General features: G+C 41.7%; 1 protein-coding gene across 1 annotated transcript in view; it reads left to right on the plus strand.

The window, feature by feature from the left end:
• Positions 1–23,815, plus strand: part of LOC124175495 (ornithine decarboxylase-like) — a 72,305-nt gene that overhangs the window by 28,669 nt on the left and 19,821 nt on the right. The window contains exon 3 of the mRNA XM_046555822.1: positions 2,161–2,237. Within this exon, the coding sequence (XP_046411778.1) occupies positions 2,161–2,237 (77 nt within the window). The remainder of the gene's footprint in view (positions 1–2,160; positions 2,238–23,815) is intronic.

Below are 23,815 nucleotides of genomic sequence, written 5' to 3' on the forward strand. Positions count from 1 at the left end.
CGCCAGAACTCGAGTGATCTCTCATGGTCGATCGGCCGCAACGCCGGTCTCGTCCTTGGTAACGTCATTACCCTAAGAATGCGCAACAATCGATCTGTCATCGATTTTGGAGATTGCGCAACCTGACGCGCACCTGTCGTCGCTACTCGGCGCAGAACTAAACGCTAGATCGTGATGTCGTCTTCCGCGCAGCTCTACGGGGTCCTGGGGTTGGGCGGGGTGGTGCTCCCTCATCGGTAGCTGGTCTCTCGCGGTTGCCTCGGTTGGGTGTAGGTGGGGTGAGCGGAGAGGCTGCGGCGCGCCGGCCGCCAGCGGGAATCGCGTCCGCCTTGGATTCCCGTCCCCGCGCTGCAGGGATCTGCGTTGTCTCCCCCTCCGCAGCCTCGATATCCTTCCCACGAGATCTCCGCGGTTTCGCCTTGCCTCGAAATACCTTCGGCGTCCGAGTTGGTCGCTGGCTTGTGGCCGGTGTACTCGAAAAAAAAATAAAAACAAAAGCCTGCAATATCTCAATCGTAATTCGCTATTTCGTCCCTGTCGAAGCCCGGATGCGTGACTCCAGTTCTGGCGCTCTCTATTATTATCTCGCGACTCGATCTCCGAAACCCTTATTCCTGAATTCCGCCCAAGGTTCAGGGAGTACCTTGTAACGGGCATGTCTGTCCGAAATGCTACGTTACAATATATACAGCAACACCTATGAAGACTTGACTCTTCACTTTCTGTATACATATACATCCATCTAGGAATCAGGGATTCAACACCCAACCCTTTGTACATATATACATCCCCATACCTACAAAAATCTCACAACTCAGTATTGGTGACGTCAACTGGCTTCGGCTGTCCTGGGTGTTTGTCGTTCCTACACCGTGTCCGCATCGCTTATGGAGATAGATTGCACAGTCCATGCATCGAGCTGAAGCCCTAATAAGAAAGAGAAAGTAACAGCGGAAGTCCGATCTATCAGTCTGATCGGTGATTTGGCGGGGAAAACACATAACTCATACAACTATACCTCCTCGCTTGTTTTATTGATTTTCCCGCTGGGCGGCTGCTTCTCACTCTTCGGACTGTGCGACAAAGAGGTCAGTTTCCCGCGGCTACTTTCTCTTTTTAATTAGGGTTTCAGTAGGGCTATCTCTATAAGCCTGTGCGTGTCCGTGTTCCGCGAGCTTGTCTCTGTCCTGCCGCTCGGTGTCCTTCGACTTCGTATGGGCGGCGTCGGCTAACCTCGGCGTCTGCCGGCATGCGTCGCGTCTTTACAGTCGGGTCTCGATTCTTTGAGAAGAGTGGAACCAATCTCATCGAATCGAGGCCCAATCGTGTGGCATTTCCCCCAGAGGCACGACCCCTACTACACAGTACTAGCGTGCTCAGTAGGGATCCGTAACAGAATCAGATTTTGATTCTGTTACGCGCAAATGCACACGCACTATTGAAACAGTGCCTGCAGAAATAAAAAGGGTGAACAGGTGAAAGTGCGTCACGCGGGGGAAAAGTCAAAAAAGTCACAGAATTGAGACCGTACTATTCCAAGTAGCTGACAGCTGTTGCTTGTGTGCGTCGCGTAAAACTGACCGTTAGGTATTTGACTAGCCTATTAGGCTATATTACTATTAGGCTTATACTAACTTTAGATTTCATATGTCTGCAATTGTTATAGGTATTGGGTTATATTTGACACAAGAAGTCGTGATTGCAACGAAAATCAAGGATTTTATTAATTAGCGAATAAGTCTACATACTGTTACTGAGATAAAAAACGGAAAATAGAGGAGGGGGAGCGGTAACATGGATATAGTTTTAATGTATAGATGTCGCTCATCACAGTGAAGGGAATGCGCGTGCATTTTAACGTAATGAAATACTAGGATAATACTAGATTGCTATTTCTAACAACAATTAATTTTAACTCCAAGCCAGTGTCAAGTAATTTTGAGCTCGTATGCAGGGGGAATGGTTTTCAAAAGGGAATTGGACTTTAGCTGCGACTCGGATCGGTCCGTGGAAAATAAACAGAATATAAGCATTCTCACGCATTCTTACATTCTACTAACTTAACCGTTATTTTTAACCTCAGTGGCTTATCGAACATGCCACTCCTCGAAATGATTCTACAATGTACAACAATTGCTTATCAGAAATACTCAATTTCAGCTACGAGATGCAATCCTGATCGATCGGTGGTCGCAAGTTTGGCTGCTCTCAACATCGGTTTTGATTGCGCATCAAAGGTAAGATACAGTAACCAGTTTACGATTACTGATAGGCTACGTGAGTTGTGAAAACAGGATTATTTTGATGCAAATCCGGGTGATCGAATCGCATTATGTTAGTACAGCAGTGTGCAGCATGCCTCTTTTCCTGCACGTTTGCCCTAAGCCAATCGGATATTTACATAGAATTACATAGACTTCCGTTCCCAGAGCAGTGTGAGTGACAGGTATGATTGAGAACGTGCGAAAAAAGAGGGAAAATCTGGCAGAATAGGACAGGTGAGTAGGGAAAGAAAGAGGAAATGAGAATAGAAGAGGCAGGAAAAGTGGGGAAGGTGGCTAGGAAGAAAAGTGACGACATCTAGGAAGTGGGAAATGTGACAGCGTAAAGAGAAGATATGTAAGCCAAGTGCGGCAAGAAGACGCAGTCAGTGAGAAAAGGGTGAAAGAGAGACGGGCCAAGTAACGTAAATATTTTAGTGAGAGAAGGGAGTCACGATATAGGGTCAGTGATGGATGTATGATAGAGGAAAAGGAAAGAGGAGGAAGGAACCATATGTCAAAATAGTCAAATCCATATATGTGAAAGACCGCGAAAGTCTTGAAGAGTAAAATAAACAGCTATTATTTAATCTAGTTTTCCGAAGTTTAGAGTGTGGTCTTCGGTTGTAATAATCAATCCAATTAGGGAAGGTAAATTTAAGATGGGAATCTTTAGTGATGTATCGTTAACCGTCAAGGGCATCGCTAGCTATAACGGAGATCAGTCACATGGGTTCTAGAATAGTCAGTAACGAGAGGAACATATTTACTTTCTAGAGTTGAAAACTGTGTTTTATGGTCTACAATATTTTGAAAAAAAATAAGCGTTCTTGTGAAATATTACTCCACGTGGGCAACACAACGGTGTTGTCTTATATAAATCGCATGGGTAGTATTCAACTTCCAGAACTGTTGAGACTTGACGAAGAAATTCGGAAGTAGTGTAAAGCTTGCAATTTATAGATATATTTTTTTTTCGTATATTAAGCGATAATAAAGAAGCCGATGAGGAATCGAGAGTTAGACCAAGCGAAACTGTATGGAAACTAGCTATTAGGGCTTATAAGAGAGTAAAGTTATTTTTTGGTGATTTTAATGTAGATTTGTTCGTCCCAAATGTGAATGCGAAATGTGATAAATTCGTTTTATGGCACAACTAACTGGAAGCTGCAGTGATAGACACATTGATTGTTTTGTGGACATACTTACATACTTTACGCGTTCCCGCGGTTTGTGATAATTTTGAGGACGATTAGGAAAATAATTTGGGACAAAGCAGAAGGTATTTTGGTTGTACCCTTCTGGCCTACACAGTCATGATACCCCCTATTTCAAAAATTACTCATAACAGAGCTGATTCACTTTACACCTCAAGATGATTTATTAAATGATAATTTTAGGCATCATTGTCCGTTTCGAGAGTCAGTTTGCCGGTTGCCGGGAAGTTATCGGGTAAACATTTAACTTGATAGGACTACCTCAAGACTCTGTACCGCTATACCGGTAATAATAGCATTGTTAACGGAAGAAATAATTAAATAGTATCGTAAGCTATTGAATGTGTGATGCATTTTTTTCCGAAACAACAAAATTTGTCCATTTGCAACTTCTATCGCACGTACTATTGAGTTTTTGACAAGTAGCTTAAGCAACATTAGAATGTATGGCACATTGAATTCATATCAATTAGCTCTAGCACTAATAGTCTGAAAAAATATAAGGCAACACCGTATAATTAAAAGATTTTCTAGAGACGTTGCGCAATTAATTCCTCGCATGTCAAAGTACGACGACATCTGGGATCCCGATCCAGTTTTATGTCATCTCAATATATTTTGGGCTCGTTGTTATCTGCCTCACAATCAGCCTAGCCCAACGCTCACTCACTAACGTGAAGCCTGGCTGACCGGCATAGGCTCGGCTCCGCAACGAGAACGTGTGTAAAAGAGACACAATTATACACGATGCATATGAGCGCGAACCCCGTCGCGCAGGTCGCACATCGCCCGGAGCCTCTCTCCATGATCCGCAACACATTCAATTTCATCACTCAATTTAGTATCAATCAGCACCACGTCGTTTATTTTGTATATCCTTACTTAAATCCCGAGTTTGTCCACATTTTGAACGCGCCATTTATTAGAGAGTGCCCTCCTTCTATACGCTCCATAGTCAGAACTCTCTCATTGGCACTTTCTGCGAGAGAGAAAGGTAGCTACGAACGTACTGCGCATGCTCCACTCGTTGTCCATTTCTTCCTTCTGGCGGACGCCTTTCCTTTTCGAGCCGAATTTACTATCCCATCTTTGGAATGGGAATGCAATCTCCTTATTACTAGTGCGGAGCCGACTCCTAGAATAGAAACAAATAGAACCGTAACTGTCGTGCTTCGAGGCAGGGACAAGTTTTCCTGCAGTTAGTGCCATTTACCTTGCCAGGTTTGCAATCGATATTAAAAAGGCTAATAAGGAATCGGTCGCGGGAAATTCAAATTTAGAGTACGGAATACTTTGTCACTTATTACAACATTTTTACTAAAAGAAGAAGTTTTTAATATTTCATAATTTTTTATTTAATTATGCTCAAATGAAAAATTGAAAAGTGATTAAACAAAATAACAATATTATCTTGATATTAAAATATATACAATTAGTGATAGGTACAATCTGAATAAATTTATTGTATTCCGCGCATTTTCCTCAGATCAAATGGTATACCCCTTCCTTGCCAGTGCTGCCACAACGTTTATAGTGACGAAAAAAACATCCCTCGCGCCCCGACTCCTTGGTCCGCGGCGTTCGTTCCAATTCCGTCATTCCTTTTCTTTGTGCCAAGGAAGCCACGTCATGGAAATAAATTGTGCTTAATTACGGGAAAATAACCATAGGACACAAGAAGAAACGTGCGTAGAAGGACGAAAACAAAATATTGAAGGAAATAAAACGACTGAAAAAAGAATCGAAGAAGCAAAGAAACACGATTCGTCGGTTGGAGAAAAGACGTAAGTTTAACCTCACTTCTGTTCACAGACAGCACCGAAGTACGGCGTCACAAAAGAGTTATATGCAGAACAAGTTTCTGATGATCATGCGGACAAGATCTGCTGTATAACGTACAGAGTAAAATTCTGAAAATAAAACACACAAGATCTGGGAAATGACTTACAGAATAGGGTTCAAAATAAGCAAGCATAATAACGGCGAGCCAGCTCAATATATATGAATATATGTATATATATGGCGTTTAAAAAAAAAAAAAATAGATTTACAGAGAGGCTCAATCTGGTATGTATACATATTATAGGTACGAAGTCTACCTCCGAAGATTCAGAGGAATCGGAGATCCATCACCACAGGCCGCCGCTGATACCGTTGGACCAACTACTGCCGTCTCAAAGTAAAGTGAGACAAGAAGTTCAAGACAAGCAGACTCATGGGAAAGAGTTGGTCAAATTTCTCCCATTGTCAACACGAGTAGCATCGTCGCCACCTGATACGACTGACAAGCACAATAGCTCAATTTCAGAGGTACAAGCTACTACTATAGAGCCAATACTCGACGAGAAATTGCTGGTGGCGATAGGGAAATGTATAGACGCGGAGAAGAAACTCGGCCCAGCGATACATAATGATATTTTAGTCAGATAAATAAGCATCCTGAAAGAGGGCCTTCCCAAAGAGATATTTTCAAAGAATATCCAGTTCCGAAGAATTTCTCAATAATGGAACCACTAAAATTGAATCCGGAAGTAAAAGCATCTCTTCTCGAGCCGATTATTACAAGAGCCAAGCGAATGATGGAGAAACAAAAAGACGTATCGCTGTGTCTCGCGGCCTTAGGCCCTATTATATTTAACCTTCTCAAAGGGGTGAATCCGAACAATATGTTGTTGCTGACAACCTTGAGCCATGTGTCAAAAATTCTCGTACACCTACAGCGTCAAGAATCTACGACAAGACGCTTGATAATCCTCGCACATCTTAACGCCACTATGAATGAAAGATACACTGAACGCGACGATTGTGGATGAATGGCTATTCGGAAAAGAGCTCGAAGGGACACTCAAGACAGCAAAATTGCTGAAACGCTCGTCAAAGGAGCTGAAACCAGCAGTAAAAGCCTCCACTTCCTCCCAGCAGCAGGCAAAAACTGGAAAGGCCCGCCCCGACAGACAACACGGGGTCGTGGAGCGACGACGAGCGGGCAATACAGACAAACGGGCAATATTACAAGCAGAACCCGAATGTCGAGAGGAAGAGTGTTTGGAGGACGTCATCGAAAGGACGATCGCACAACCGCAAGTAGAAGACTCGGTGCGTACTCCGGTGGGGAGATTGAGAAAATTCTTGTCGGCCTGGGAAAATCTCGAGGGTACAGAGGTAAATTATTCAATGGGTAAACGGGTACAAGTTACCATTTGCTGAAAAAGTTGGGCAGGAAATATCACCGAAGAAACAGGTTTGGTCGGAGACTGAAAAGAAGCAAATTTATGACAATATCGGAAAATTATTAAAAAATGGAGCAATTCGCAAATGTCAGGAAACAACAGGGCAATTTATCTCGAATATATTTTTAATTCCAAATCCTAATGGCTCTTGTCGTCTGATCTTAAATTTAAAAAAGCTGAATAAATTCAATGAAAAAGTGCACTTCAAATTCGAAGATATACGTACAGTAAAGGATCTGATGCATAAGGATTGTTTCATGCCCACAACAGATTTAAAAGATGCACATTATTTGATAGCAATAGAAGAATCGCACAGAAAATACTTACGGTTCCGATTCGAAGGACATCTGTTTGAGTTTACGTGTTTACCTTTTGGGTTAAATACGGCGCCTTACGTTTTCAAAAAAGTAATGAAACCCGTAGTTTCGCAATTGAGGTAATACGTCTGTAATTTATTTCTACGATATCTGGCTTCTCGGAAGACATAGCAACGATTGTGCAGATAATGTTCTGCAAACACGCGAATTATTAGAGAGATTAGGGTTCATTATAAATCAAGCAAAGAGTCAACTAATTCCAATGAGAAAGTGTAAATATTTGGGCTTTATTTTGAACTCAAGAGAGATGAAAATCGAATTACCAATGGAGAAAAAATTAACAGTTACGCAATTAATCAAAAAATTCAAAAAGCTACGCAAGTGTAAGATACGTGAATTTGCGTCGTTAACAGGGAAACTCGGCTCTTATTGTCAGGCGGTGAAATATGGTTGAGTATATGTGAAAGATCTTGAACGAGAAAAATTTTATGCTCTAAGGGATAGTCACGGAAACGAGGCCCAAATGGTAATATCATCGAACACCCGAGAAGATTTCTTGTGGTGGAACTCAAATGTGACGGCGGTCTGCGACTCAATCACAGGAAAGAAATTTTGCATGGAGATTTGTTCTGACGCCTCCTTGAAAGGATGGGGGGCGTGTGTAGAGGACGAAAGAGCGCACGGGTTTTGGAGTAAAACGGAACAGAAAGACCATATCAATTATCTCGAGCTTTTAGCTGCGTTTTTTGGTTTAAAATGCTTCGCGGAAAACAAGGCAGATTGCGATATCCTTTTAAGGATAGACAACACCACAGCGATTGCTTATATTAATCATACGGGGGGAATGCAAATCGAAAAATTAAGTGAAATAGCAAAACTGATATGGCAGTGGTGCGAAAAAAGAAATCTCTGGGTTTTTGTTTTATATATAAAGTCGGAAGCAAATACTATCGCGGATTACGAATCAAGAAGACTCGAACCAGAGACTGAATCAGAGATCTCAAAAGCTGCCTTTAACCCTTTCAGTCATAGTGGGATCGCTACGGTCCCACCTTTTTAAAAATCACCTCAGAGCTCTAGTATTGAACCAAGGCCTCTGAAAATACGTATCTAGGGGTTTTTTGAGTCGCTCATTACGAATATGAGGTCATATTTTGAAAATTCGAAATGGTGGATCCGCTATAGTCGATCCAATTGGGCAATGTGACAATAAAAATTTCAATCACGTGATATCCTACTTTATCAGGAATATTCCTTCGAATATACATTAGGAATAAATATTTCAGTTCATTTGAGATGAAATTTGAGATAATTAAAATCCGTGGTTCCTCATCATTATCATTGGTATATATATATATATATATATATGTGCGTGCGTGCGTCATAATAGGGATATTGAAAAAAAAACAAGTCGAAAAAAAACAATAAAAAAACACTAAAAAATAAAAAAAAAACACGGAAAATAAAAGAAAAAACACAAGAAACAGAATACGGCAACAAAAAAAAACAGGAAAAAAAAACAAACAAAAAGTGGAACTAGATGCTCTCCACGTCCTCGTCGTTAGTTCCGGGTAGGGCTAAGAGAGAGACACGAATATAGACAAAGAAAGATAAGATGGCATTTGCCATCTTGGATTTAGAAATTCTGAAGTTATGACTTCAGATTCGTGATCAGCCATTCCAAAATCCCCCAAATGACTTAATTCAGGCCAAAATATTGAGCAGAAAGATATAAGATATAAATCTAATGCCAGATTCGTAATCAGCCACCCCGAAAACTCCCGAGTATCAATTTTCATCGAAATCGGTGCAAATGAAAAATGCATGACTGAAAGGGTTAACGAGATCTGTCATACATTTGGTAAACCAAATATCGATTTATTCGCAACAAGAGTCAACACAAAATGTGAAGAGTATGTTTCGTGGAAAAAAGACCCAGATGCGCAAGCTATTAAAGCCTTTACCGTTGATTAGAGCAAAACATTTTTCTATGCGTTCCCCCTTTTTGCAATTATTTCGAGAGTAAAAAAGAAGATTGATAGCGAAAGAGCTAGAGGCATTTTAATGATACCCAACTGGCCTTCTCAGCCATGGTATCCACATGGAAACCGATTAATTTCAAGCCTAACAAAAAATAGTTGCTTTTTTCCGACAGGACACCACATCCTCTGTGGGCGCAACTTTCCGTGGTAGCAGGGATATCATCCGGCAGGCTTATTTAAAAAGGGGATGCCGGAAAAATCAATCAAAGTAGCTTTGGCCTCTCTGAGTGACTCGTCGCTTCGTCAATATGAAGGAGCACTCAATCAAGAAATGGTGGGCATTTTGTCACCGGTCAAACACGCGAATCTTCGAAGCGCAGATTACAGATGTTTTAAAATTTTTCACAAACGAATTTAAAAATGGGGCGGCATATGGATCGATAAACTCAGCGCGGTCAGCCATCGCTTCAATTCTGGGACCAGAGATCGGCATAAATCCTTTGATAAAACGGTTTTGTAGGGGCGTATCGAAGTTACGACCAGCGGAGCTAAAATACGACAGAATTTGGGATCCGAAAATTGTATCGGATTTCGTAGGAAAATGGTTCCCATATGAGAATATGTCGTTGGAAATACTTTCGCAAAAAACAATCACGCTTTTAGCGCTCGCTACAGGTCACAGAATACAAACGTTGGCAGCAATTGATAGAAGAAATTGTAAGAAAATCGGCGAAAGAATTGAAATAAAGATTCCAGCGCCGTTGAAAACTTCAAAACACAATCGTATACAGCCAACAATAATTTTGCCAATTTTTCACGAGAATCCAGCAGTCTGTGTTGCTTTAGCAGTAGAGCAATATATTTTAAAGACGGAAAGCATTCGGAAAGAAGAAAACGCTTTGTTCATCTCTTGGAAAAAACCCCACAAGGCAGTTTCATCACAGTCCTTAAGTCAATGGATTAAGAATACGCTGCAAAAAAGTGGAATAGACACGTCTATTTTTTCGGCCTATAGTACAAGGCACGCGTCAACATCAGCTGCAAAGAGAAGCGGAGTTAGTGTAGACACGATTAGAAAAACTACAGGATGGACGACGGAGTCAAAAACCTTCGCAAGGTTTTACAATAGGGAAATAGGATCAGAGCAAGATAGTTTCGCCAAAGCAATTTTAAAACTGTAAGGATAAGTCGAGTTATTTTGTTTATTAATTATAATAACTTATGTGTTAAGCACACTTCATCAGAATATATCTGCCGTATCTACTATAAACATCTACCATTTGATCTGAGGAGAAGGCGCAGAATACAACTAAACGATTAAGCAAACTTACCTAAGTGAAGTTCTATCGTAATGTTAAGAAGCGCCTTCTCCGATGATCAGGTCCCACCCTTGATTATTCTCTACTATAATGCGATAGCCCGAAAAATTGATACCGTAGCACTTTAAAAACAATGAGGGAATTGGAACGGACGCCGCGGCGTCCGTTCAGTAGGAGTCAGGGCTCGCGGGATGTTTGTTTTCGTCACCATAAACGTTGTGGCAGCACTGGCAAGAAAGGGGTACTACCATTTGATCATCGGAGAAGGCGCTTCTTACAATTACGATAGAACTTCACTTAGGTAAGTTCGATTGATCGTTTAATTATACGTTTCATGCCATGTTTAATGTATAAATTATAAGAATGAAATTTTCATTGGGTTTCCTTCAATCTTGTAGTAATAGCCGTAAATCAGATTGTATATTTATCCGTTCAGTCAATCAATACATAAATTATTTGTCAGAAGGTTCATAACGTTAAAATTGTAAATGTAAATTGTCTTTCTATCGTTCAAATTGTTTCTCTTATCTTTCTTTATTCATTTTTGAATAGTCTGTCTTCAATTTTTGTACATATACTGTACCGAAGTTGTGTTCACACCCCTTATACATCCTGGCATGACTGGCCGATGTAGTGTTCGTCAGGAGTTTAATCATTTGTCCCTTGTGTGGTTACTTGGCCAGCGAATATTATTGTAAAAATATTCAGTATCGAGACTTGAAAACAAGAACACCTATTCCAAATAAAAATTGCTTTTTTCACATTGTTCTTTTTGTGGATTTTTTTTGACTCGTTATTCCCTTGAAACGCACAGGAAACCCTTTATTTTTGTAGGCGCAGTTCGTGGATTGCTCAATATTAAGTAATCGATCAAATTTATCGTTTCACTTCATAGAAGTATTACAATGGGAGTCATAGCTCTCTTTGCTCGTAGTACACACATACGTGGCACTTATTGATTATTCGCATAATTCCGAGTGTGCTCAAAACATGTTTGACTAGCACTATAAACTTGGTAATTACGTCGAGGTTTGGATGTTTGAACTGTGCGAAGAGATCTAAACGCCCATTGCTATTCGATAGTTCTAACTCTTTTTTTTCCTCGGCGTATTTTTTACATTCAATAAGCGAGTGAATACAGTGCTATTCACAATAATGACAATAGGATGGGATCTTGTTCAGCATATGTATAGTGTTGCCCACAACTATTCTACGGCTGTAGAAATTTGATAATTTGGTTTGCCATTTAATTTGGAATTTGTTATCGAGTAAATTCATTGTAAGGCAATTTTGTATTCCATGGTTCTGTTTAATTTCTGGGTAAATAATGAGACTACTGGAATTTGCATATCTTCCCTGGTCAACACTGCACAAATATTTGTCCTTCTTCTCACATAGTTCCTGTTTACGAGATATTAATGACGCAGTAGTGAGATTGTCCCATATTGATGCTTTATTCATTGGATCTAAAATAATTTTTTAGTTTGTAATGTCCGCTTACATTTTGCACCCTTCTCATCAAATTGGGTGAAGCTACTTTAGTAAATAAATTTTCTGATATCTTGTATCATCCATATCCAGTACCTTCATTATCCAATTTATTATGTGTTCATCGAGGTATGCGGTTACCCCGATTCCAACCTTAGCGCATATCCTGATACACAGTTTGGAATTTTTAGTAGCCGCTTGATAAACACAGTTTGGATACGTTTGATCTTCTCGAAATCATTTATTGCGTATACGCGAGAAGCAAACGTCAGAATGGAGTTGACAAGCGAATAAAACTACTAAAAGTGAACATTCTACGATCTACCCGAGTGAGTGAATTAGCGTGATTCTGGAGGAGCTGGTGGCTTTTGTGTTTTCAATAAATTGTTAAATTATTGAATAAATTGACTATACATCCTCGGCCCTCTTAGAAACTCACTTGCCACTCTGATATGTTGGCTTCTTTCTTAGCCCAGAGTAGCATTCTCGAGTTTATCTTTTGCGTGAAAACCTTAGTTCATCAGTTATTTATTTTTTACTAGAGTCAATAGCTAGTGCTTTCCATTTGTTGCGCTAAGGAAATTGTAGTCTCAATCAAGCGAAAGGAGAGGGTTAGTTAAAGTATCGAAACGTTTTATGTAGATGCAAAACACTAACAGAAAATAGATTTCATTTTGAGTAACTGTATCGCAGAATGACTAGACGATGTACAACGTTGTATCATGTTAGAGATACACTTTGTAAGGGGTGTGTGGAAGGTCTTCAGAAGGTTTCTTAAGTAAAGGCGGAAGTTTAATTGAGACCGGTTTTTATTAAAAAGTTTGCACAAATATTGGCGACCGTACCCCTTGCGCGGAGTCGTCAAGGCCTGGAAACTGTCATAGACCGACTGGTTCCAGTTTAGTACTGCGTTCAACCACGGCACGCCTCTTAGCGCAACAGTTCCGGGCAATTCGCAGTGCACTGGTGACGTCGCCGCCATCTTACATTTCATTACATTTCATAACTACATGTTGATTGAACGCGTTCACTCTGATAGCGCTAATATAAAAAGTGTTTTGAAATGTTTGTAAGCAAATATGCCTAAAAAAGCAAAGTGCTGTGTTTTAAATTGTTTTGATGTAACATCTGTGTGTCATAGATTTCGAAAAAATGAGAAAGATGTATTTCTTATATGGAAACATCGAGTTCAACACTGGAGATTTAGCGAAATTTGCGATGAACATATTTTGCGTAAGACATCAAATATATACTAGTCTGATTGAATTATCTATTCAATTACCCTTCTTATAGTAATAATTTTATAATAGGTGAAAAAGCATTTCCTACTCTAAATTCGAATTTCCCGCTACCAATTCCTCATTACTCTTTAGTTCTGATTGCAACCACGGAAAGGTAAGTGGCGCTAACTGCAGGAAAACTTGTCCCCACGTCGGAGTACTGCAGATATGCTTCTATTTGTTTCTGTTCTAGGAGTCTCCTCAGGAGCCGGATTCCGAACATCAAGCGAGTTCGTGTTCGTCTTTTTGGAAATGGAAATTTGGAGTGTCATGTCAATCTCTTCTTTCCTGAATAGTGTATGGCTCTGGAACTTGCGGTCTGTGCCATCTAGCGGCTAATAAATCGTTCTCTATCTGCTCGTGGTAATTACCCACACACTAGCATAACTCTAAAATATGAAGTATGCAGTATACTCAACACCCAACCTTTTGAGAAGAAATAAGAGGTTATGTATAGTTAATACAAACAAACGTCAGAACTAACATCTATTTTTCTCTCCTTTGCCACTTGTCCACGTGCCACTTCGTAATAATATTTAACATCGACAAGCTCTGTACCGATCGTGTTCATTAACCATCGACTATAATAACAGTATGGAAAGCGGAAAACCGTAGAACTCACTAACTCGAACTCGCTTGATGTTCGGAATCCGGCCCAGGAACTGAGCTTCTTGCTTCCCCACCCCGCACTGTGGGTGCTAAACTGGCGCCGCTGCACCTGCACCGGCACGTAGCGCCACAAGTTGGCTTGCGTAAGAACTAACGCTTACAACTCGAAGCCTAACGAGGACAGCTGATCTGCTAATTCTCGTGATATGAACGGTCGTGGAAGGGCACCAAATGGCACATTTATCCATGAGCGCCAGTGTTTCTTACACACACATTATGCCTCATACTCTAGCACAACGAGTACACGCACCCCATTTTATCCCCTTTTTTTTATACAGAATTTTTGTAATAATGTCCGACGTAGTCAGGTGTTTCCTCTTTTGCAGCATCTTATTGAACAAACTAATTGTCTATAATAGCCAGTTTGACGTTGAGATTTTCAAGAATTTGTTTGGTATTTGCCTAGTGCCTTCATGGATTACATTTGCTTAGCGCAAAATGCAACTCTTCTTGCTCAAATAGATTTTCTAAGTCTGGAACTATTACCTTTCCATAATTATCTAAATCATCTATTATTGTCGAGGAATATAATTTATATATATTGTAACGAGGCAATTTCAATGCGCGTTCCAAACGGCTCCCCGAACCCTAGATGGAACTCGAAATTAGGGACCCCACGGATCAGACCGCGAATCCTTTCAAAAAATGAGCGCCAGGACAAAAGTCACGCATCTGATACTCCGAGGGGGGGGGGGGGGGGGGGGGGCAATTTTTGGTTTGGCAAAGACGATTTTTCAGGATTTTTGTTTATTTTTTTTCTGGTTTCGAGTACATGCGGCATCATAGACGAGATCAGCGGCAAATTCGAACGACGTTACAGAATTGCAGTCGCGACGAATCGCGAGGACAGGAGGGCCTCGCGTGAGGCTACGGAGAGAGCGACAACGTAAGGCTCTGCCGCGAGGGAACCCAAGGCAGAAGAAATTCCCGTTTGTGGCCGGCGAGCCGTAGCCTCCCCCTCTCCACATTGACGTCAGGCAACCTCGCTAAGTCGTCACCACGCCACTGTCGAACTACGGGATACCAGAGACTGGACAACCAATCAATACCCTGCGACAGCGGGAATCAACGATAGCGATCAGTTACGCTATAAAAATTTTGTAACGAAAACGCCAATTAGAACTGGAGAATTTTGACAACGGATAGCGCCTATGTTCAAGGCATGTTTGAATTGCGGCTCCGATTTGCGGAGCTCGACACTTGAGTCCTGGTGACGTTTCGCGGTGGTCACGGTTGAGTAAATTAAAAGTTGAAGAATTATGTGTGACATGGTGGAAGCCGGTGTCGGAGAGTTCTTGGTGTGGTTGCGAAGCGGTAAGCGCTATTATTTCTTTGCGAACGCATTTCGAGTGCAATTTAGATCGGCGCACCGGTAAACGGTTTGCCAATTCCTTGTTGAGTTAGAGTCGCACTCGGAATTTGTTTGCCGATCTCCTTGTTGATGGCTGTAGCCTGAGTTTTCGCGATAACGCGTAGAGTCGATTGATTTCCTGTAAAGTCTCGCGCAGTCACAGTTTCGAGTGGGGTAGATTTCGGTTTGATAGTAGGTGTAGCCAAAGTCCACTGCACAGGGAGTAATATAGCAAGGCGGGTTATACACGCAGATTTCTGTTACCGACACTTACCGACATTCTCCCGAGACTCAAACCCTTTTCCGCGATGACATCACAGTCTGCCGTACCGGCTTGACGTCAAAACCGTGCAACCTTACCGACAGTTGTATCGGTCGAAGGTCGAAATCATGCTGTTTTACCGACAATCTTACCGACCGAAGGTCAAAGTCTGTAGTGCTCGCCTGCCAGTGGTAGAGGGCGCAGTGGGGGCAAGAACTTTTTACCGTCCCACATTCTTTTCTCACGATAGTACTGCTGATGTGTAACATTAACCACGCCAAATTCATTTCCCACGGTAGGACTGCTGATGTGCAACATCAATCACCCCCACATTCCTTTCCCACGTTATCAACCACGTGACATTCCAAAATTAATGGTTCCGAGGATTGTTTTTCACTTACTCCGATGTTGGTTTGATATCCAAGGTCGACCGATAGCTGTGGTACATTCGAAGCCGTGGATCTGCGGTGTTGGGTTACTATCGCTCTAAGAATGCCAAAAGGTGCGCGCGCATACACAAACATACGTATTTGATATCAACCACGTGACATTCCTTACCCTCCACCAAATTTCAAATTATGTACTGGGGGAACGTTATATAAGTCAAAAGTGAAAACTTCATTGCCAGTCTGAAGCTGTCCTTCTTGCAAATGAGAAGTGCTCTGTAACAACAACGTGAATTAAAGAAACGACTAGAACTGCTCATCAAGAATATTAGAGGAGTAAAACATCTGCTGAATATCAGATCTGACCCCAATCAACTCTCGAGAGATTTTGAGCACATGCAACTCGACAGTAACGATCATGGACTTTTCAAAATTGAACGAAGTCGCTCGCCTGGAGACACTTCTGCCCTTGAAAAAGCTTTCGGACCTCGAAGTATACTTCGAATACCGAGTCAGTGGCGTTCGTCGGGTTAAAACGAAATTTGGTGATAAAATCGTTCTGGACTTGGAGGACTCTTTTACGATTTTTCTACCGAACCGACTGACCAAGGCCCTCCAAGAAGATGAAGATTTGTTCCAGAAGGTGACGACAGCCAGTAAGGAGAGACGGTTGCATCTACGCTATCTTGGCGGACCGTACGGTCAACTTGAATTCGTATACGTATAATCTGAGTATCACATTCGAATATCCAGTGTCCTGTAAAAGTTTTACGTTCAATGAACAAAAGAAAAAAAAGATTGAAATTATGAATATTTTTTCATTTATCGCCTAAACATCTTGTATACCTTTGATCCTACGTACGTTTTGTACCTTGTAATTGTATCTAGAATTAAGTTTTGAAATCTAAGAGAATGCTACTTCGAACAGCACTGAGCAACGATGGAGGGTTTCGAGCTGCGTTTGCGTCTTGTAACTGTAATGTGAACTCTACGATGAATTTTGGACGGGTTCAGACAAGACCAGAGTGCAAGGTCGGCTGATGGCTGCGGTAGTATATATTCAGAGCCAAGGATCTGCGGTGTTGGGTTACTATCGCTCTAGGAATGCAACACATAACTCGGTTTGAGTACAGCTCGGTCAAGGATAGAGAGCAAGGTTAAATCTTACATAAGCTTTGTATTGAAAAAATTTCTCTCTTAAGAGCTAAGGTGAAGGTGAAGGTGTAAGATTATTTCATGAATATTCTTTAAAAAACAGTTTTATTGAGTACAATTTTTAGGGTACAGTTGACAATTACTTCACAACGATAGTACAATAATTCCATTCAACAGTGTCATAACCAGGATGATATATTCGCCAGGAATGCGGGACCGTTCTTGTAGACGCTTCTGCGTAGTAACACAAATCGTACACCCTCGCCATCCGAACAGTATAATGATTTTGTAGCCAATTTTGATGTATCAAAACGTTTTGTGCTGCACAGATTGCGTTGGGTATTGTATAAACGTCGCATCTTAGCGACGCAGCTGAAGTTTTTTGCGAGGTTTGAAGCGACGGACAGTCAAAATCCAGCAAATCGATGATTTGAACTTTCGGGACAATTTTGAGCAACCAATCTCGTTTTTCTTCTCCTTTTACGTACACGGTTTCAGCTTTGCACAGCCTGTCTTCAATGGTCCACTCAACTTTCTCAAAAGGTATGGTTCCACAGCTCCAAGGTAAACCGTGAAAATCGCGTTCTCACCAAAAATTAAGGCTTTTGTATTTGACGTCCAGACAATCCCATTCGTAAGGTGGCTTGAAGAAAAACATTGGTGGAGATGCTTCCGAGTAGATTGAAATTATAGCCAACTCTTTTAATGTGAAGGTATTGTTGAAAGGTCTACGAAAGCCTTGTACGTCAACGATAAACTGCATCTTTGAGCTGTGCGAGATGGTAGGAACGGGTCAGCTTTTATACCAACTTTTTCACTCCACCACTGAGCGGGTTGTATTCGACAATAGGATCGTAAACAATCAAGCAGTACGCTGATGTTTCAGCGGGAAAGCTGACCTTAGCTTCAAATTCAAGACGGATGTCGACAGGTCCGTACTTCGAAGATTCGTTTTGTTCTGAACAGTCGATAACAAATAAGGGGACGTCTCGAAGGAATTCACTCTTTGTCAGTAACGGCACGGAGTTCTTGTCGTAGTAGGTAGCTTGGAAGTTTGCGTACATCTCGTACAGGAGCGCGTACAGATTACGACTCATGTCGAGGTTCAGGTTACCGTACGGATGAGATTAAGAGTTCAAAAATAGCTTGACATCCGTGATATTGCAATGATCGAAATGACTAGCGTTCTTGCCGGTCTTGTTCTTTCTGCTTGTTTGGAAACCCAAAATGACGTAACGAGGTGTTTCAAGCTAAGTGGAAGTATTCACAGTCCAAACGCGTTTCGATGTTGTGGGAAGTAAGGGATTTTCGTACGATTCCCAACTGCGGAAGCTCATCGAAATGGGTGGATCTTCCTGAATGAAATTCAGTAGGTCGAATTTTTTCTGATCCGCGAGTTTCAAATACGGTATTAGCCATTCCACTGCATTGATCGTGATTTTGAATTCCTCCTCTTGAGTCTGCATGATAGCGCTGACGTCAGTTTTTGATCTCGTCGAAATTAACTCATGTTTAGCGTTGACAACGATCTTGCGGTAGTCTTCAGCGAAACCCAATATCAGTCTGAGCGGTATCAGTACGTCAAAATTACCCTCGGCATCGGTTAATTTTTTCTTTTCTTCTACATCGAGCCACCCAGCGTTCTCCATCAGCCTAGTCTGACCAGGGTGCAGGGAAGCGTAACCCTTCATGAGACTTGTCAAGCCAACGTTCTTGCTTCTATCAACCTCAACTGCATCAATTTCATACTGAATTTCTTCAAACAGATGACAGATCGCGTTGTTTACGAGCTGTGTGTTCACAGTAGCTGTAACATCAATTTGAGGAGTCGTCCATGGATATGTTCTGAATTTTTGCTGGGTAATATGCATAAATCCTGATGCTGTACGCCGATTCGAATTTCATCGCTGTTGTTGAAAGTTGACGAGGCGTAAGGTTTGTGAGCGTCAATCTCGTAATGCGCAACGGATTCGTCAAAGACGACTGGTGTTTGAATGTTAAAGATTTCTTCCTCCATGGTACGTAGCAGATGATGCAACAGCAAAATCGGATTTTTAGTTGTCAGAAATTCCTCTTCCAAAAGTGGTCAGTTTCAGACGCAGAGCTATCAGAAACTCCACGTTCCGAGGTGTTAACGGTTCGAGAATCGATCGATGACCGACTTGATCAGGGCATGCCGACTTACTGATATACCTACTCTTTGACAGTCTGTTATATACAATTCCCATCGTTTATTGCGATTTGATATGTAGTCTCACAGTAATAACTTCTCTACGAAAACTAACCAGGTCTCCGTCTTGATCCACTAACCGGAGCTGAACGTGATCTATGGTCCTGACGGTGATCGGAAGGTAAATAACGTGCGACGGTACTTCCGCAATTTTATATCCTGGTGGGACGGTCGGGAAAAACTCGTAAATAGTGTGTACTTTGTGTCCATCGACGTAGGCGCCCGTTGTAATGCCACAAACGCGTTGACCTTGAGTATAGTTACAGGCACGTCTGATTCGTGAGTTTTATCAACCTCCAATACATGTCGTGTAAATCCCAAAAGTTGAGCAATGGAATCATTCGGCTCAAAGTTAATCGTGTGGTTGCATGTGATTTCGCTGCGAAATGTATTATTGTTGGGTTTGATGGCGAGCCTGATATCTGTATTTCTTAGCACGTTTTGAAGATACTTCTCTATGTCCTTGATCTCGTAGCTGCTGGTAGGTATGGTGATCACCTTATCGGCTACGTAAATTTTATTGTGACCGACATCAACGTTGGGAATCGAATTGAAGGTTACCAATTCTACCAAGCCAAGAGCATAACTTTTATCACGAGCAAGTTCGATCGGTGGAAAAGTTTGTGCCTTGAGTATCGAAGAGGTTCTCGAAATCGTTAACGTTAACGAATCATCCATGACTGTGAGTTGTAGACTGACTTTTGTGAATCACGCACCATGTTTAAATAGCTCACTACTTAGAAATTTCAGACACAAGTGTCCGCATTCAAATGTATCATAATTCTGGTACCTTTCATGATTGTATTTGACGCTACCAACACCGAGGTATTTTATGAGATCTGAGGGTGGTTGAAGGTTGCCGAAACTGTCAAAGTAATCGATATTATTGTCGCGTTTCTTGCATGTAACCCAGTGTGTTCCCGGACCGTCTTTGTCGTCAAGGTTGATTATAGCTGACTCGTTTTTTCGTGGACCGTTTTCGGGCATTTCGTTGCGCATAAAAACACCGCAGAAATGCGGAACCCTCACGATTTTTGCATATTTCAACAAGTCCCAATCAGTCAACGCTCGACGTGGTAGCATCGCATCTAGTCTTTTGAAAGATTGAGACCAAGACCTGTTTTGTACGGTTCCATATAAAGCCCTTTGTCCAACGCGATAGCTTCCATAATTTCGTTGTGTCGTTTGCTCTCTCCCAGTTCTCGTCTAACAGCACTTGCATGGTTCACAGCTTTTGCTATACCTGCCGTTCACCGGCTAACGCGCCTGTAGCACTAAGTCCGGCGAAAATAGGAATCAGAAACGGTAGAAAACCACCGACTTTTGAAGGTACCGGTAGGACGCGAGGTGTTTGCACTTGATATTTACAACCCGCTATTTTAACGGCGTTCTCAGCTCCCTTCAGCGCAGATTCGATAGCTACTTTTGCATCGTTGCTTAGAACCATAGAACGTTTTGCAGCATTTATAATTTCTCTCAAGGTCACATTTTTTGTTGATCAATGTGATTCTTGGATATAAAGGTCACAACTCAAAACACTTTTTTTTATAGTGTCTACGTTTCGGCCCTGATGGGGGCCCTCCTTAGAACAATTAATTTAAACATCTGTCACCAACAAAAATAAGATAATGTACAACTACGTTTTGTTAAAAACACTATAGTGTTGTAAACACTATAAAAAAAGTATTTTGAGTTGTGACCTTCATATCCAAGAATAACATTAATCAACAAATCATCAAGGTCAAGATAAATCGTCTTCATCATATTAATTTTGTTAAAACCTAGTTGTACATTATTTTATTTTTGTTCGTGACACATGCTTAAATAAATTGTTCTGAGGAGGGCCCCCATCAGGGCCGAAACGTAAACACTATAAAAAAAGTGTTTTGAGTTGTGACCTTTATATCTAAGAATAACATTAATCAACAAATCATCAAGGTCAAGATAAATCGTCTTCATCACATTTTTTGTCTTTCGAATTCCCATTCCGAGTTTTGATTTTACTTTCATTGTATTAGCTATTGCCCAAGCGGCTGCCTTCTCACCCAAATTTGCGTCCTTCCAAGCTTTCTCAGCCAACACCCTATCAGCCTCGTTTCTAACTTCAAGATTTTCACGATTCTGCTAGTAAGCAATATTGTGGTCCTTGCAAGCTGCGTCGAGAAGATTGATTCCCGGATCACCCCTCGCAAGTCGCTTTGTTAATTTTGTATCAGGCCCACAGTACTGATAACCAGGTACATGCAATTCGACTGGAAGGCTGTTGATGATTTTATTCACCAGACCCTTGCCACGATGTTGCCGCCTGCTGCTGCTGCTTCGTTTACCTCTGTACGCGATCAAGTTCGTGCGTTGATTGAAGAAAAGTGCTTTAAATCGGAGTATTTATAGCAAATCCGATCAATCACGTTCGAGATGCGGTTTGAGAAACAACCTACCAAGCTTCCCGTGATGAATTTTGACAAACTTTCGGAGCAAAATGTCAAAAGGCACAAACGGCACGGTGAATTACTCCCGAATAGTGTACGTGCAATATTCTGTGGACCGTCGAATTGTGGTAAAACTAATGCGTTGCTCCCACTTATAACCCATCCCAACGGACTCAGATTTGAAAATATTTACATCTACTCGAAATCTCTCAACCAACCTAAATACCAATTGTTGAAGCAATTGTTGGACCATGTCGAGAATACGTAGTATTTTGCGTTTACCGAGCGTGTGCAAGTGATTACACCGGAAGAAGCACGGCCCAACTCAATAATCATATTTGACGATGTAGCGTGCGAGAGGCAGGACAATATTAGAGCCTACTTTTGCATGGGTAGACATCACGACGTTGACTGTTTCCATCTCTGTCAGACGTACGCGCGTATTCCCCAACATCTCGTGCGTGACAACGTAAACTTACTCGTGTTATTCAAACAAGACGATATGAACCTGAGACACGTATACAACGATCATGTAAACACCGATATGTCTTACACAGAGTTTGAAAGTGTGTGCTCTGCATGCTGCAACGGTGAGAAGTACGGGTTTCTGGTGATCGACAAAGACGGTGAGCTCAACGAAGGACGATACAGGAAGGGATTCGATTCTTTTGTCAGCCTGGAAAAGAAATAAAATCTGACGATTTCGAGCGAGAGACGCAGTAGCGTTGCAGACTCAGTTGCGTCAACATGCAGAGCTCTGAAATTTCCAAGCAAAAAGATGTCCTCCATCAGATCGCTCAAGCAAGTGCTGCGATCCGTCGAAAACACAGATTGCTCAAGTCGGGCAAGAAATCTACGACTCAGAAATTGAGTGACGTTTTCAAACCAGTAGTGACTCCGTTGCAAGAACTGGTGAATGTTACAAAAGATACCAAACTTGTCAAACAAGAGGTGAAAGAAATTGAAGAAGAAATAAAGCAGATGAAAAATGAAACGAAAAATGAAACTGTCTCGCAAATGGACGACTCCTTTGCTTCGGCAGGAGATGAATCAATCGTAGAAACATCGGTCGAGAAAATCGAGGATGAGTATTTTGCACTGATAAGAGATGCGAACACAAAAGGCGAATTGGACGACGTGTACGGTGTACGCGACCTCTCAAACGGACTAATGATTGGTGATTCCTTGATATCTTTCCAGAGTGACTACATTCGTATTAGCGATACGCATTACCCGAAAACGAAGGGTTTGCTGGAACTTTTGTTAAAAAAAAAGCCTGACGGTTCTTCTGTGAGCGCCAGAGATCGGGAAAATTTTAAAAACATAATCCTCGCAACGAACGCGCATAAAAAGTATTACTCATCCGATAGGGCTGTTCGAAACGATAACAGTTACAAATTCAGAAATGTCATTGCCGAATTGATGGATTATTCCCCATCACCTCGCCGAAAGGGTAAAGGTCTACTTCCGCAAACTATGATCACTCGACAAGGTGTTGAAGCGGAATACGTTTTCTGGGATGATCCAAACGACTTAGTGGATCGTCTTCGTTTACTCTTGGCATCTCAGGCAGCGGGAAATCCGAGTCACAATAACGAAATAATCTCCATTATCGAAGAGCTACGCGAAGCAGGAATCATTTATTAAGCAGCTCTCATCGTTTTCGCATTCATTACCGAGATGAGCGTCGACGTGTTTGGACGGCATCTGGATAAAAACACGGCCGCGAGCACTCGCGGTCCTCCGGGTGTCGGATTTCAAATAACAGCGGACGGGCATTACGATATACGGAAAAAGAGACTGTGCAATGTCGCAGATCCCGCAGAGCCGAACAATGCTGTAACTTTAAAAATCTTGAGATGAAAATTCAACATGCTGCAAAAACAAATCGACAACCTCGATCGAGTGATCAGAGCTTTAGAGCTCACCACGGAGAAAGCCTTGGATACCTTTTATACAGACTTTAAAACAGGCAGAGACCTGTCGATTCGAAACGCTGATAACATTTCTCAATAGGACACCGGACTAAGAGCGTTGGAATATGAACGAGGAAAAGCAAGCACTGGTGACGGAACTGCATAAGCCTGCACGCCGGAATTACCCGCGTCGATGTGTAGACGTGCGCGGCATCGACGAGACCTGGCAGGCGGATCTTGATGATATGACGTCATACGCTGGACAAAACAAAGGCTACAAGTACATGCTCACAGTCATTGATATTTTTTCAAAGTATGCGTGG

This window comes from Neodiprion fabricii, chromosome 2 (assembly GCF_021155785.1).
Source record: "Neodiprion fabricii isolate iyNeoFabr1 chromosome 2, iyNeoFabr1.1, whole genome shotgun sequence".
Taxonomy (NCBI): Eukaryota; Metazoa; Arthropoda; class Insecta; order Hymenoptera; family Diprionidae; genus Neodiprion; species Neodiprion fabricii.